The sequence below is a fragment of the Dunckerocampus dactyliophorus genome, chromosome 12 (genome assembly GCF_027744805.1).
Source record: "Dunckerocampus dactyliophorus isolate RoL2022-P2 chromosome 12, RoL_Ddac_1.1, whole genome shotgun sequence".
NCBI classification, from domain to species: domain Eukaryota; kingdom Metazoa; phylum Chordata; class Actinopteri; order Syngnathiformes; family Syngnathidae; genus Dunckerocampus; species Dunckerocampus dactyliophorus.
The window spans coordinates 16,103,930-16,120,768 of NC_072830.1; the positions used below are offsets into that span (position 1 = coordinate 16,103,930).

A 16,839-nucleotide genomic window follows, 5' to 3' on the forward strand; every position below is an offset into this window, starting at 1 on the left:
TATGTAATATAAAACCGATGTCTGGCATATTTTGAAGTAAATTTGAGCAACATTGTAATCATCTTCCCCCTTGGTATATATGTTCGTTGTGGAGTTAAATATCTGATTTTGTGTTTTTTTTTAAATGTATTATTTAATTTTTATTTGTGCATTATTTGTATGCATGCAGTTGTCATGGTTCCTCATTTCCTTGATAAAATGCATTAAATATTTTTCTAAAATGCACTTGGTTGTAATTATGTTTATTAATGTTTTAACAGATGAGGTGATTAAAAAAAAGGAAATACTTTTGCCGGTTTGGCTTAAAAAGTATATAAAATAGAAATAAATTAAGGAATACATATACTGTATATAAAAATAGACAAATGAAAGTGTAAAAAATAATCAGAATAAACATTTTAAATGACGTAAATAAAGTGGGTTGTGACTTGAAAATATGGGTCCCAGGTTGAGACCATTTGAGAACTGCTGGCCTAAATTTTGTCAACACAACCTCTGAGTGGGTAATAAATATGGTCAGTGACACTATAATAAAACACTTTTATTGGAAAAAACTGCCAATAATCAAAAACTGTATTTAAAATGCTACATTTAGCTGTTCAACATTTATAAATAACTCCATTGTTATTATTTTTATTTTGTAATTCCTCCTAGCATCCAGCATAAAAATCGTTCCACAAACAAGGCCATCAGTCAGCAGAAAGCAGGGCATTAAGGGAGGTCCCCCTCATCCAACCATGTCCTCATACATTAACTGTCATGAATCACCAAGCACCAACAAAGTAGTCCAAAAAACAACTATTTTTTTATCGTTTTGGTTACATTCCATCTACCATCACAGGTTACACATCCACAAACTCATCAAAACCAGCATCAGGGCAGCTCATGTCACTTCTTTAGAAAAACCTGAATTGTACTTTGAATTGTGGTTGTTTTGCTCTGAATCTGAGCCTTTAGCCTGAGAGAAGTTGTACACATGAGCCTCAACGACACACGTAAGCATTAATGATGTACATTGGTAGTTCTCAAGAGGGATAAACTAACATGACACGGTTTAGAAGTTGTCTACTGTGCCTTTAAATAGAACAGTGAGTTGTAGAAAAAAGAAAACGTGCTGAGTCAGTGGAATTTGGAGTGCAAAAGAAGCACAAGCCAGCTGTGAGATAGTTTCCTCCAACACAAGGCAAATGTTTGACCCCCGCCCCTACACATAATCACACACGCGCACACACGCACACACACAATGCTACACCAGGGAGCCTGCTTGGCTTTGGGCAGGCACCATGACGGCCACCGTCCCCGCCCTGGTCAGCGTGGACGAGCTGGCCTGCGGGGACACCGTGAAGGGGGGCGGCATCTGAGGCTGAGCCCCTTCAGTCCTGTTGGGCAGAGCCACCATCGGGCTCCGGAGAACCTGGGGCGGGGCTCCGTTTGCAGCCGGGGGCCGTTTCTGTTTGCGTGACGGGGTCCCGCCCATGTTGTAACCGGGGAGTCCTTGCAGTGTGGTGGCCTCTCCGGGTCGCAGCTGGTAGGCATTGATGACGGAGCCCGCGTCTGTGGTGGACGAGGGGGTGTAAGGGTAGTGGAAGTTGGGATGGCGGTGGGGGTGGTGGTGGTCTCCGGGGCGAGGACTGGTGGCGATGGACGACAAGGTGCCGTTTTTGGACACAATGTCTGAACCGGTGTTGCTCTTTGCCCAGGACACTCGCTTTGGGGCCTGGGCGTCCTCCCTGGAAGGATAAGACAGCAACATCACATAATGAATACGTTTCTAAAGAGGACAATTCAAAATCATTCCTTTTACGCAATGATTAGCGCCACTTTGCAACATAGAAAGATTCAAAATAATCCACACAATCAAAGCCCATGATATGTTTGCTCATGCACGGGCACAAGTATGCTCAGTGTAGACGTGTGATATAATGAATGCAGTCCCTCCTCCCACCAATTATGAATGATAACCGCCACCTTGCATAATAGAAATACATAGACTCAAACATAATGCACAAAGTCAGAGCCAACAATATGCTAGCTAGCTCATGCACGGACACATGCAAGAGCACAATGTAGGTGTCTCATTTAATTAGAGCATCCCTCCTCCTGCCAGTTATGAATGAAAACTTCCCCATTGCATAATAGAAAGTAATACAAAAATCCAAAATAATCCACAAAGTCAAAGCCCATGATACGTTTACGCATGTACGGGGAAAATGTACTGTTAATGTAGACGTGTGATGTAATGAATGCAGCCCCTCCTCCAGCCAGTTATTAATGATAAAAGCCACCTTGCACAATGTCAATAAAGTAAAACTACTTGAAATAATCCACAGTCACGCAAGATGATGGATATACAGTAGAGCACTCTCACTTGATCTCATTGGCCGTTTCCTCCTCCGTGTCCCGCCTCCTCCTCAGAACAAATATGAGGAAGAGCGCCATGGCAACCAGTCCCACCATGGACCCCAGGGTGGCGGCCGCAATCATGCCCGCGTTGGAAGCTGCGAAACCACAAGACAATGCAACACAACACACGTTATTCACGCCGACTGCGTGGCCATGTTGGCGTGTGATGAGCATGTGTCAGTGTGCACGCACAGGTGATAACCTCCAGGTTAATGGAACAGCTGTCGGAGCCGGCTGTGTTACTGGCTCGGCAGATGTACTTCCCAGACATGCTTTTGGTCAGGTTGCTCAGCCGCAGGGTGCCTTGTCTCTCGTCTGCAAGCCAACACACACGCCACATGTTCACACATTACACAATCTTCAACATACTGTATACACTAAAACCTAGTCTGCCTAGTAACACAAATTCAATTACATACATATTTCAATACAAAAATACTGCTTATTAAAGAAATCAAATTAAAATGAATAAAAACACTAATATTATTTATTATAGAGGAGTAATAGTAATATAACAGGTTTAGCTACTTGTAACACACACTGGATGGAGGAAGAAAGGTTACAAAAAACCCTACTATGTAAAAAGGATAACCAAAATATTAGAAACAACTACCAATATAAGGCAGAGCAATCTGACACCACTGCAAACCACAACAATAATAACAAACACATTGTTATATTAATCACCCTCGGACAGATCTTGTATTGGATGTCATTGGATCTCGCGTGTGTATTAGAGTGTATTCTACACAGGAATATACTGACACTTTTTTTGTAATCCTGTAATCTCTCAGAGGGCAAGAACTAAAAGCATTTTTGACCCCTAAAATACAAAAAAAAATCAAATAAAACAAAAAACACAAAAATGGGTCAAGTCTTTTCAATAAACATATGACCAGTATTTACAAAACAAGTAATTAGTTACAGTTACTTTTCCAATAAAGTAATTGAATTAGTAAAGGAATTACATAAATGTAATTCCTTACCAGGGAAACCTTAAACTATGTAAAAAAAATTGGGATTTATCGCTGTAATGTGAGGCATGTTTCATGAGTTTAGAGATGAGTTTGTGGCTTGCAATTCACCACCAAACTGCTAGGAGGCAGTGTTTTCCTGAGGGCGAGCAACTACAACTCAAGTTGACAAGCTATTTTAGCTTCCTGGGTAGGATTCCTGTCCACTATGTGAGTATATCCTCAGTCGAGGTCAGAAGGCTTCCGTCCCCACCTAAACAGTGTGGACTGGGCACCGCTTCCCCTTTCTGAGGTCTGTCCGGCATCCTCCCCTGACACCTAAGCCAACTCATCACCAGGTGGTGATCAGTTGAAAGCTCAGGCCCTCTCTTCACCCGTGTGTCCACAACAAGCGGACACAGGTCTGATGATACGACTACAAAGTCAATCATAGACCTGCGGCCTAGGGTGTCCTGGTGCCAAGTGCACTTGTGGACATCCTTATGTTCAAACATGGTGTTTGTGATGGACAAACTGTGGTTCGCACAGAAGTCCAATAACATCACACCGCATGGGTTCAGATCGGGGAGACTGTTCCTCCCAATCACGTCCCTCACACTGTCATTGCCCACATGGGTGTTGAAGTCTCCCAGTAGAACTACAGACACACCAGCTGGGGTGCTCTCTGGCACCCCTCAGACCCCAAGAAGGCTGTGTACTCTGAACTGCCATTTGGCACATACGCACAAAGAACAGTCAGGACCTTTTCCCCAGGCATAGGGCAGGCATAGGGAAATTACCCTCTCATTCACTGGGGATGACTCCAACAAGGAGGTACCAAGGCGGGGGGCTATTAATAAGCCCACAACAGCACGCCACCTCTCCCCTGCGGTAACACCAGAGTAGAAGAAGGTCCAGCCCCTCTCGAAGGAATTTGGTTCCAGAACCCAAACTGTGGGTCGAGGTGAGTCCGACTATGTCTAGTCGAAATGTCTTAACCTCTTGCACTTCCCCACCAGAGAAGTGACATTCCTTGTCCCAAAAACCAGATTTGGCTGCCAAAGACCAGGTCGCCCAGGCGCCCACCCATAACACACTGCACCGGACCCTTCTTCGGGCTAGGCCCAGCTGGGCCCCACGAGTGAAGGCCCGACCACCAGGCGCCCGCCTTCTCAATCTCACTAACATACCTTCCATAAAGGAAGCAAAGTCTGAGGACACAAACGTGGAAAGTTCTATCACCGTGGCTGAGGTATCTGGGGTAGTCAAAATAATCCCCAAGTGGCAACGCTCCGGGTGTGGATGAGTTTCGCCCTGAGTTCCTCAAGGCTCTGGATGTTGAGGTACTGTCTTGGCTGACAGGTCTCTTCAAAATTGCATGGAAGTTGGGAACAGTATCACTGGATTTGCGAGGGAGTCCAGTTTGGGGGCTTTAGGATCTTGTCTCTGCTATTCGTAGACAATGTGGTCCTGATGGCCTCATCAGGGTGTGACCTTCAGCCTTTACTGGGGCTGTTTGCAGCTGAGTGTGAAGCTTCTGGAATTAGACTCAGCACTTCCAAATCCGAGGCCATGGTTCTCAGTCGGAAAAGGGTGAATTGCACTGTCCGGGTTGGGAGTGAGGTCTTGCCCCAAGTGGAGGTGTTCAAGTATCTTGGGTTCTTGTTCACAAGTGAGGGAAGTTTGGAATGTGAGGTCGGCGGGCGGATCGGTGCAGTGTCTGCAGTAATGCAGTCGCTGTACCGGACCGTCGTGGTGAAGAGAGAGCTCAGCCGGTAGGCAAAGCTCTCAATTTACCGGTCAATCTATGTTCCGACCCTCACCTATGGTCATGAGCTTTGGGTTGTGACTGAAAGAATGGGACGGCAGATACAAGCGGCTGAAATGAGTTTCTTAGGGTGGCTGCACTCACCCTATGAGATAGGGTGAGGAGCTAAGTCATCCGGGAGGAGCTCAGAGTGGAGCCGCTGCTCCTTCACATCGAGAGGATCTAGTTGAGGTGGCTCGGGCATCAAGTCTGGATGCCTCACGAACGCCTCCCTGGTGAGGTGTTCCGGGCATGTCCAGCCGGGAGAAGGCCCCGGGGCAGACCTAGGACGCGCTGGAGGGATTATGTCTCACAGCTGGCCTGGGAATGCCTTGGTGTCCTCCCAGTGGAACTGGAAGAGGTGGCCAGAGACAGAGAAGTCTGGACTTCCCTACTGAGGCTGTTTCCCCCGCAACCCGGATATGCGATAGAAAATAGATGGATTGATGAAGGCGTGACCAATGACGACTGAAGTGACATCTAAGTGGTTGTTACACTGTAGAAATCAGGGCATGATAATGACGAGCCACATGTCACTGTCAGTATTGGCAACGTTTACAATAGTAATTCATTTGATTACCTGTTAGTAGAAAACAATAACCGTGTTAGTAATTTTTCAGGCCGTTACAAGTTTGTGCTGCTTGTTAAAAAGCATTTTCTAATCACATTTGAGAGTTGCATTGTTTATTGACAGTACGTGAAGTCCGAGTGTGTCATGACAAGCGCGTCTGATGCTCGCATTGAATCATTAGTTACTGTTTCCTGTCATTAATCTGGCATTTAATCTACTTCTGCTCCATTTTGGCAAGGGTGCAATCCTGCAGCACACATACAACCCCCGTATGAGCATGTTCGTCAGCAGATTTTGTTTTAATATTTTCGCACACTAAGGTCACGACACCGCGGCTAGCGTGTGCGTTCCACCGCCGTGCTTTCGCAGGCGGGGTATTACCATTCAACAAAATCTGCTCCCTGTTGCAGCATCTGGCATGAAAATGCCGCTGTGTTGCTGCAAACATCGGCTGGTGGGGGTGGAGAAAAAATAATAAACAAGCAATTATGAGGGACTTATGGGGACAAATCCTCGTGCGATTGAATCTTCGACAACACATTGGAGCATGTTGTCATCTCATGTCCTTTTGCTTTTGTGAGCATGTAAAACACGTCGGGGCAGTTTTGTGGAATCACCCTCATCAAATGGGAAAAAAAGACCGTCTCATTCACCAATATGATTGTATGAATATTCTTACACCAAAGTCAGCAGCCGTGACCTTCATGAGGACAAGCGATCTGGAAAACGTCTGGATGGATATATGAATATTCTTACATTTGTTCTATGGGCGGCAGTCTGCAGGACATGCAGACGATACATAACATTATAGCGTTTATGGAATTAAGGGTCAGCTAATTTCATTTGCAGCATCTCATCTTGCACCACCGAAAGTAGTCTATAGCCCGCCGCGATCCATTTCTCCAGTGAGTTTGTTCATTAGTCAGAAGTGGGCTCACTTATCTTGGCTCGGAACACTGTCACCTGGCTGGCGACACTGCTCGCTCGTACGAGAAGTGTTGACGTTAACTCTAACGCTAGTGCCGTCCTCGCTGCACCATGTTTGGTATGAAGGTGATACCGGCTTGACGTGCTTCAGTGATAGTTCCTCACGCTTCTGGTTCCATGTAGGGCCCATGAAGAAAAGTGTGTTAAAATGCATTTTTTTCTCCACATGTAACTTTTCTTAAAAAATCATGAATTAATGTCTTTAAGTCCCTGCATTATTTTGGCTGCACTGCACTGCATTCACTAACAAAACTCTTAAACCCGTTGTTATAAAATGTTTTTATAGAAAAGTGTGATGGAACGCATTTTATTTCCTCATCTGTATTTCCTAAAATCATAAATGACTTGAAATGAGTGCGATGAAGTCCCTACTTTAACTGCAACTAAAGGTAGAACAGCACTATTTAACCGAGTTGCATTGTTTTCATTGACAAAACTCTTAACTCCAGTGTAATGAAATGCATTTGTTTTTCAAGTTTATTTTCTTAAAATAATAAATTACTTGAAATTAATTTGATTAAGCCCCTACTTTATTTGCGACAAAAGCTAGAATAGTACCATTTAGTCCAGCTGCATTGCATTCATTGACAAAACTCTTAACCGCTGTGTTATGAAATGGTTTTTTTTATAGGAAAATATGGTTAAAAATGAATTTTGACCTGTAATTGTTTTAACTCATGAATTACTTGAAAAGAATGCGAATGAATTAAGTCCCTACTTTAATTGCAACTTACGTTAAAATAGCACTACTTCGCCTAATTGCATTGCATTCATTGACAAAACTCTTAACTCCTGCGTGATCAAATGTTTCATAGAAAAGTATGAATAGTATAGAAAAGTATTAAATGCATTTTGTGTAATAAAAAAGAAATAAATTACTTGAAATGAATGCGATTAAGTCCCTACTTTAATTGCAACTTACGTTAAAATAGCACTATTTCGCCTAATTGCATTGCATTCATTGACACAACTCTTAACTCCTGCGTGATAAAATGTTTCATAGAAAAGTATGAATAGTATAGAAAAGTATTAAATGCATTTTGTGTAATAAAAAAGAAATAAATTACTTGAAATGAATGCCATTAAGTCCCTACTTTAATTGCAACTAAAGCTAAAATAGCACTATTTTGCATAGTTGCATTGCATTCATTGACAAAACTCTTAACCCCTGCGTTATGAAATCTTTTTAAGATGTTTTCTGCAAATAAAACACAAACATAAACAGCAACACCAACGTCCTAAACGTACGTAAGCCTGTACTCATTAACAACAACGACTTCAGTGCTACATTTCATACTGTTCTACACACTGGAGCACACAACATGTAATGTAAACTACTATAAAACCAGGCTGCACAAAACACACACACACACACACACACACCTGCCTACATTCATAACCACTTTCAGTGACTGGAACAGCCAACTGTTGCCTTTTAGAATTCTTGTCTTTTTTTAATAGCTTTTTTAAAAAATAGAATCCCATCAATCAGCTATTCCAGCCAATGCTAAATAAACCAAACACACACAGGAAATCTGAAAAAAAGACAAATGTGGGTGTATGAAGTAAAACCCTTACCCATGAAGCCCAGGACCAGTATGGGCTGAGGGCAGGGTCTCCATTCTTTAGTTTTTGGGTTTTTGGATGGATGATGCAGAGGGTTATTAGAGGAAAAAGAGAGAAAATGAATATGATGGGTAAAGAGCGGCGGTGCATGATTCAACAAGGGGGTGGAGAAGAGGAGGTTAGCTGCACTGTGCTCTCAGGCCCAAATCCAACTTAGGGGCTGATCAAGCAATGACATGGGGCTTGTTAGATTAGGCAGTGCCGTCCACACAGGAAATGAGGAGAGCATGACAGATAGATTGCTGAAAGGAAATATAAGCAGTGATGGCAGGGTAAAATGTCAAAAAGAAAAGAGACATACATTACAGCTGCTCAAAGGATGAACACGACATTTGGACTCAAGTGTGGCATGAAGTAGAACTTATACAATGTCAATCAGAGGAAGTACTTTTCATTTGCTAAGTCTGAGGACTTTAGTGTCATAAAGAGATGAATGCTGCAGATCAAGTCAATACTACATCAATCCTAAGTCCTCTTGCTCAGAAACAGATGGTTTTATCTCAGCAACAAAGGATTGAAAGGCTTTTTTTTTTTTTTTAAAGCTTTGCCATGTCAGTCATCGCACAGGTCGAATACAATCCGTTCCAGGGTCAAACTTTCATCATCGTAACATTTTTTATTGTACCAGCGATTTTTAAGTACAGTTATGGAAGCCCGTTTCCGCCACTGAAAAAAAAAAGGTTCCATTGGCAAGTCACCATTATGAGAGAAAAAGTCAAAATTATGAGACAAGAAAATCATAATTCTGAGATAAATCAAAATTATGAAGTAAAAAGTCGTAATTATGAGCTAAGAAAGTCATAACTATAAGATGAAATGTCAAAATTCCAAGATAAAAAGTCCTAATTATCAGATAGGAAAAGGAAAGTCATAATTATGAGATAAAAAGTTGAAATTACAAGCGAAATAATGAAATTCTGAGATAAAAAGTCATACTTATGAGATGTTTTAGACACGGTTTACGTGTGTTGGTAGGGGCTGCTGTTTTGATTAGCACTGTGTTCCAAATTATTATGCAAATAGGATTTTAGTATCATAAACATTATTCCCCCCCCCCCCCCCCCCCCCCCCCCCCCCCCCCCCCCCCCCCGCATGGATGGCATTGTGCCTTGGGGCTCTTTGGGTTACTGATATAAATCTCGGACTGTCATAATTAGTTTGCCAGGTAAGCCCGATTAAAAGAAAACTGCTTACAAATGATGTTCCACATGATTAAACGTGCCGCAGATTTCGAGCTTCATGGGAAAGGAAAATGATCTCTCTGCTGACAAAAGAGCGACAAATATTGCAATGCCTTGGACAAGGCGTGAAAACATTCAATAATTCACAAAAACGTTCGCACGTGAAGAAATTTGTGGCTGATAGATAACAGCTGGGATTGTGCTCATAAAGACATAATGACAAAGGTTTCTGCCAGACAAATTTATCGAATCAAGAGGGCACCTGCTAAAAAGTCATTCCAAAGCAGCAAACAGGTATTTGAAGCTGCTAGTGCCTATGAAGTCCCATGAACCTCAATGTGAAGGATCCTCCAGAGCTTGCAGTTATGCATAAAGCTACTATTTGGCCACCCCTAACCAATGCTCACAAGCAGAAACGGTTGCAGTGGGCCACTAAATACATGAAGACTAATTTTCAAACAATCCTTTTTACTAACGAGGGCCGTGCAACCTGGGGTGGTCCGCATGGATGAAGGAGAGCAGGAGTAACATGTAACTTGGCCTGTTAAAATCTTAGTGATTGAAATAGCTTTTGCTTTCAGTAAATATGACCTCCTTGTGCTGCAAATTCAACAAATGACCATTTTCGGTTCTTAACCAGTGAAATGCTTTGAAACTCTGTTGTGCATAATGATGTTGAACAGTACATTTGATGTTTTTTTTTGTTGTTATCATTGGGAGGTTTGTTCAATAACATTAAAACTGAATGTTCCTGAACGACATGTTACTGAAAAGGTTGATGACTTGAAAATTATGATGACTAATTTATACTGGCTGTTAAAAAAAAGACCACTTTTTTGACGAAAGAAGAATGTGAGAAGCATCCACTTGTCAAGAAAGCGTGTGTGGCGTGCACCATTTGCTGTTTTTTTACACTTTACTATTAACTTATTTTTACTTTTACTTTTTTAAGAATGTTAAAATGTTAATTAAAACATTTCCTGTGCAGTTATTAAATATTTTATGATGGCGACTGTTCATTCAATTGATTGACATTCATTCTAAACAAATCCAAAGTCGACTGGCATTGCACACTAAAGAGAGTGTGGAACGCCACACGTTTCTTCCTATCGGAGCTGCTGTGTACAAAGTAGAGCCCCAAAGGTTCCGTCTGAGACCTCGGGGCGATAGAGGTGATGCCAGGACACTGACTCAACCACGATGGGGTCAGCAGAGAGGTGCATGACATTTGGGTCTGCATGACAGCAGCACTACATATCATGTTTGCCTTTGATTTGTTTGACACATGCAGTATTAGAACACAAGGATGTCACAATCACAAAATAAATACACTTTTGTATACCACTCTTACTTTTCCGCCCCACGCAAATCTAACTTCAAATCAGTTCCATAAAATTGTATTTTTTTCCTGCTCAACACAGATAATGTTAAATAATATAAGACCAACAAAAACATTGTGTGCAGCTGTCTCACGTAAAATCTAAGTTATATTTATATACAGTGGATCCCCACACATTTGCAATTTAGCAGATTTTCAGTCAAAAAATGGTTTTTAATCCCCAGAAAACATATAATAATAATGTCTACAATAATAATGTCTAAATATGTGATAATACAGGTCAAATGTATGGCATAAATATGCCACTGTAAGTAAGCCCACAATTTTTTTTTTTTTTACATTTTTTACATATGTCTTTATGCTTCACTGATAACATTTTTGTCGTCAAGCCTTGTGATTTCGCACTTCGTTCGGTGGTCCTTGAACACACCACAGTGGTGCGTTGTGAGACGCAAAAGTTTTGTGTGTTTGTTTTGGCGATCAGGCTTCAAAACTTGTGAACACAAGTTAAAATATGATTGTAAGGGGAATGCCTTCTCTAGCCTGCGTTAGCCTGACGACCAGGCTAAAGGCTACGCTGCGACTCAGATTCCATCTGTTCATCGATCACCTGACATTATCATTCATGAGTGATGAATACCTACACATTTTATACTTTAAATGTGCTTAATAAACGTGTGAGGCATATTTAGGGCTTAAACCTGGATTGTTTTGGGAGTGAACAATGGCAACTGAAGAGAGAAAGGAATCTAAATAAATACAACACGATTATTGCAGATGTTTATCCGGAATTGGAGGATAATGCCAACGTCAACGGTTTTGGGCGGGGTGTCAAAAATAAGACATTTTTATGGGCGTATCAATTACTCGCAGTTGTTCGACTTTCACTGGTGGTGCTTGTGCGCAAGCCTCCTGCAAAAATCAGGGATCCACTGTATATGTATATTTTTGGAGTAGCTGCAAAAAAAGGATAATTTCTTTGAAATTTGGTTTACTAATGTTTTAAAATAAGCATCAATAACCACTACAGTAACATACTTAAACAGTAATTGTTAACATAGTGAAACATATCAAGATTCCGCTTGTAGAATATGACTTTGTATGGTCACAGTCATGGCAAAAAATAAATAAATATCCTGATAAATGTGTAAAAAAAAAAAAGTTAAACTGAATATTTATCCATCGGTTTTCTATGCCGCTTATCTTCATTAGGGTTCGCGGGGGCATGCTGGAGCCTATCCCAGCTGACTTCGGGCGACAGGCGGGGTACACCCTGGACTGGTCGCCAGCCACTGAATATTTAATGAATACTAATAATTAGAATAATACAATTTAGATAACCTGCATATGCAACATCTGAATATTGTTGAGCAGTTCAAAATGATCTTGAGCCAGCTAAATACTCTGTGTGTGTCTGTGTGTGCGTGTGTGTAAATAAAATAGGAAGCTACTAGCCTGGCTTTGGGGAGAAAAAAATGAGCCAACAAACAAGTCTAAAGCTTCCTAATTACCATGTCCATTTGTTTAATCCTCTCTATGAGTGCAAGCTTGCTCGTGCATTCAAAACGTTATGTAAGCTTAAAAGTGTAATGTGAAACCCCAATTTACTCTGCAATAAAAGCTTATTTTTGTCTGTTTTTTTTTTTATTTTGATGTGAATTTCAGGGTGCGTTCAAAAGCACCTCCCTTGTTGGTTTGTTGGATATGAGCAAGATGAATATATTAGGCTCATCCTGAATGGAAGATTTCTTAAAGATGTATTGAGGGGAAGTGAATCCTGGTCCGTAATAATACTATTTCATCATCACAGCATCTGCCTGTGTTCTTACATTATTTAAAAGCCACTGTCTAGCCAGTCCTTTCTATGTGTGATCCTCTTAAAATCAGCTCATATTCCCTCTGGATGCTGCACAAAAAGGCTTGACGTCACCTCATGGTCATTTGCGTGTTTTTAACCAATTTTATTGACAGATGAAGCATCATCGTCACTTTGGTTCATTTCAAGACAGGGACCTTTCTGGTGTCCTCAATTTGTCAACTTTCTCACGTGATATCCTTTTTATTCACCACATTTCGCCATGTCTCTGACTTACACTATATGGACAACACCAATGACAGTGGCACAATGTTATGATAACTATGTGGGAACTGTTTGGGGTCCTTAAAGGAAAGCTTGGATGAGTTGGGTGTGGATGCAGCCCATCAAATACGTTTGCAATGACCTCACAAATGGACAAAGTATTCCCACAGAGACGCATCCTCAGCACATCTTCTACAAAATTGTTATAGCTGCAAAGGTGGAAGGACCAACTCAATGTGTTCTTCTCATGCTGAGTTGTCCCAATACTTTAGTGCACTCAGTATTTCTGGGTTTCAACCAGGTGACCTAGAGGTAGTTTGCGTCACTTCTGGTGAGCAAGCATAAGATACGGCCACATATACTGTAATAGTTGTGCAATATTTTGGAGATTAAAGCAAATAACAGTGCATGTCGTTGAAATGATTTGCTCCAATTGTGTGAGTGTACGTGGTGTGATGCTTCAAGACATAAAATAGTTGAAAAGACGACGATGGAAAAGCAGTGAAAGCTTATCTTCAGTGTTGGAATATAATGAAAATGCTTCTAACATGTTTATTTACAATCTTACATCAAACAGTCTGCATGAATACATTCTTGTATGTGTCCATCATTTCACTGCAAATCTGAGCTTCATAGCCAAGCTCTCGAGCTTCCAGGGTGATGGCGTCCGCTCACCGTTTATAGGTAAATGGTCTTTCACTTGTATAGCGCTTTTCCACCTCCGTGGCACTCAAAGCGCTTTGACACTGTTAGTATATTGACCTACTGATGATGCAGCATCAGGATCTTCAGTTCCGTATCTTGCCCAAGGATACTTCAACATGATCATGGGAGGATGGAGGATAGAACCTGCAACCTTCAAGTTGGGAGACGACCACTCTATCGGATTTCACGCACTATTTCCGGTTTTCTAGAAGCCCCGGACTCTGCCACACTTCCAAGCCCTTAATGGAATATCACTGGGCTTTCCTCCAGGTGGAACACTTCGTAGTTTTAGCCAAGGTGCTACTCGGGAGTTCAAAAGAACCAGGCAATAGAGGGGCCAGGGAGCCCTCGCTGTCCGCCTTTAAGCCATTATGGGGCAGCAGGGACAGTGAGGCAGGCCGAGGTACACGGTGCCCCGGGCGGATACACGCATGTGTCAACAACGCGACCGTGTCAGAAGTTCTATTACGTGGTACAGACTTTTCCCCTCTTTTTTATGTTACTTTTCCATTTTGTTTTCATGCAACAGAGCAGGCTATGTAATCTTGGTGGTATCTTTATGGTGTTTATTGAATAATTGGGCACTTATACAGTTGGAACATTTAGATTAAGCATTTTGTATGTATGCGGCATTTTCGCTCTGATTTTACTTGACTTCTAGATACAAATACGCCTATTTGCCCCCCATCTCTTTGAGCCGGTGACTACAACATCCAAATGTGACGCCACGTGAAACCCAGCAATATTTGTGTGGTTGCTTTGTAAGGTGGCTACTCACTCTGCATTGGCGAGAAGAAGACCTCCGGCATGGGGGCGGACTTGGTCCATTTGTACTGAGGGACCGGCTTTCCATGGCTGGACTTGCAGCTCAGAGTCACGTTGCCATTGACGACCGGCTCGCCTGTCATGGTGCACACTGGAGGGGATGGAGGGACTGGGACGAGAGGACGTCAGCACGTAAGATATGACAAGAGGAACAAGCTTCGGGATCTTGTCCCAAAAAAAGACAAATGGTGTTATTTTGCATGAAAAAGTTCATATTCGACTGGTTTTAGTTCCATCTGCTACTGGAGATGGTGATGACTTTTAATGACTTAAGAGACTCATGCATCTTGAACCCCACACGGCCAAAAGAAAACACGACAGGGCTTCCAAAAGACAGTCAACATTGAACTTGTGCATAGCCGTTTTGCAAACAGTGCTCCGGCTTCGTCCTACAGTCCAAATTAAGTTTGAGATGCTAAATCTGGGGTCTCAAATGCAATTGGCCAATGCATATTTTGTGGCCCCTTACTTGACATCAAAGTTTTGTGTCAGTGTGGCCCGCGCATCATGGCCATTTTATATTGATATTATTTTGTGGTGGTTACACAGTGAAGACAGAACACTACTATACAATCACGGTGCAAACACAAAAGTGACCGCATGACATGTGCCACGTAAGTAAACACATATAGAACAACAACCACTACAGCAATCCCTCATTTATCACGGTTAATTGCTTCCAAACTCGACCATGATAAATGAATTTCTATATTGATAAACATAGTTTTTAATGTTAGTGGAGCTCTCTAGATATGAAATAACACCACACAGTCACCTTTGCACTTGTATTACCGGATATAGTAGACATAATAAAAGTAAATAAGCCATTTAAGACATAAATAATAAGTTGCCTTTGGGCGAGTTCCTTGTTTTTCTGTACAGCGGTCGCTATTGTCTCATCAATGTAACATTCCTGACACCTAGTGACCAATGTAGAATACTACATATCACATCTTTGAATGCGTCTTCTGAATGCCTTACGTTTGTATTTTAATTCATTTAGCCATTGTTATGTGTGAAAATGCTTCATTTAGTCCAAGAATACGTACAATTTGCTTCAATATGCAAATGTTTTGACCAATAATAAGCCGCAGTCACCCACAAATCGGCAATAATTTATTAATGTTAATGGTTGAATTTATTTTGAACATGGATAGAAGTTACATTGGAATACAACACTGAGCAACAACTAAATGAATTCTAAACATGTAACTTTCACAACTTTTTACAAAACAAGTGCCGAAAGGCATGCTGGGAAGCCGGAAGCACTCCCAGCGACGCTCCAGTATATTATATTTTATATTTATGTTATATATATATTTATTTTGAATATTTGAAATCCTTTTTTGTGCAATACTTGATGCAGCCCAGCCTCAGCCAGACCCCCGGGTCATTTGAGTTTGAGACCCCTGCTCTAATTGTCCAAAAGTGTGAATGTGAGGGGGAATGGATGTTTGTCTACATGTGTCTTGTGATTTTTTTTCAAAACGTGTACATAGTGCATCTGAGTTTTTAAAAAATATGTATATTTCATAGTGCATAACCCGTATTTACACTACAGTTTACATTTTTGTTTTCTGTGTCTGCAATTCCAAAAAGCACGCTACCATGCAGTTTCTGTACCGCTCTCATTTCGAGAAGCTGTGTGATGGTTTTGGTCAAATGTAACCTTTTGTAAGTCCTTGTGCATTACCTTTGACATTAAGGCGCATCTGTCCAGAAATGCCAGCGCCCCCCGGGATGATGACATTGCACACGTAGCGTCCAGAGTCGGATTCCTGGGTGTTGTTGATGAAGATGGAGAGGTTGGCGGAGGGCATGGCAGCGCTAAAGCCTGCTCTCTTCGTGAACTCGTTCTGGCCGTGGCCCACCTCACCTGAGCTGAAGTTGATCACCTTCGCACACGCACACACACACACACAAATGAAACACATGTAATAATTAGAAAATTATTTCTCTCTATTTTCCTATCATGTGGGCTTTTTTAATTGCATTGGCTGCAGGCATATTAGGATGTGCAGATTAACCATATAAGCAGAAATCGACGTCCATCATAAAGATAATCCTCCTGATGTGTGCAGATGGCAAGCAGCGACTTTTCTGATTTTCTGTCCGAGATAAGCTCCCAGGCATCAGACACTGAAACTGTGCAGATGATATTAATCATGTGAAGACTCGACACGCTCACACACACACACACACACACACACACACACACACACACACACACACACTATATGTGCTAATATATACAGTGCAGTAAAACGATGAGATGAAATATAATTCTGTGAGGTTCACTTCCAATAAAAAACATCCATTCATCCCTTCTTCCACCGTATATGAATTACACATGTCAAATGTC

The 16,839-nt window shown here is 41.7% G+C and overlaps 1 protein-coding gene across 4 annotated transcripts in view; it reads right to left on the reverse strand.

Annotated features, from left to right (window-relative positions):
* Positions 1-412: 412 nt before the first annotated feature.
* esamb (endothelial cell adhesion molecule b) overlaps positions 413-16,839 on the reverse strand; it is an 85,849-nt gene continuing 69,422 nt past the window's right edge. For 3 of the 4 annotated variants that reach the window (XM_054795061.1, XM_054795064.1, XM_054795062.1), the window contains exons 3-8: positions 16,171-16,372; positions 14,431-14,586; positions 8,300-8,344; positions 2,596-2,718; positions 2,369-2,498; positions 413-1,730 (exon numbers count right to left, since the gene is read on the reverse strand). In XM_054795061.1, coding sequence (XP_054651036.1) covers positions 1,247-1,730; positions 2,369-2,498; positions 2,596-2,718; positions 8,300-8,344; positions 14,431-14,586; positions 16,171-16,372 — 1,140 coding nt within the window. In that variant the 3' untranslated portion in view covers positions 413-1,246. The remainder of the gene's footprint in view (positions 1,731-2,368; positions 2,499-2,595; positions 2,719-8,299; positions 8,345-14,430; positions 14,587-16,170; positions 16,373-16,839) is intronic. The other variant, XM_054795063.1, reaches the window with a different exon arrangement.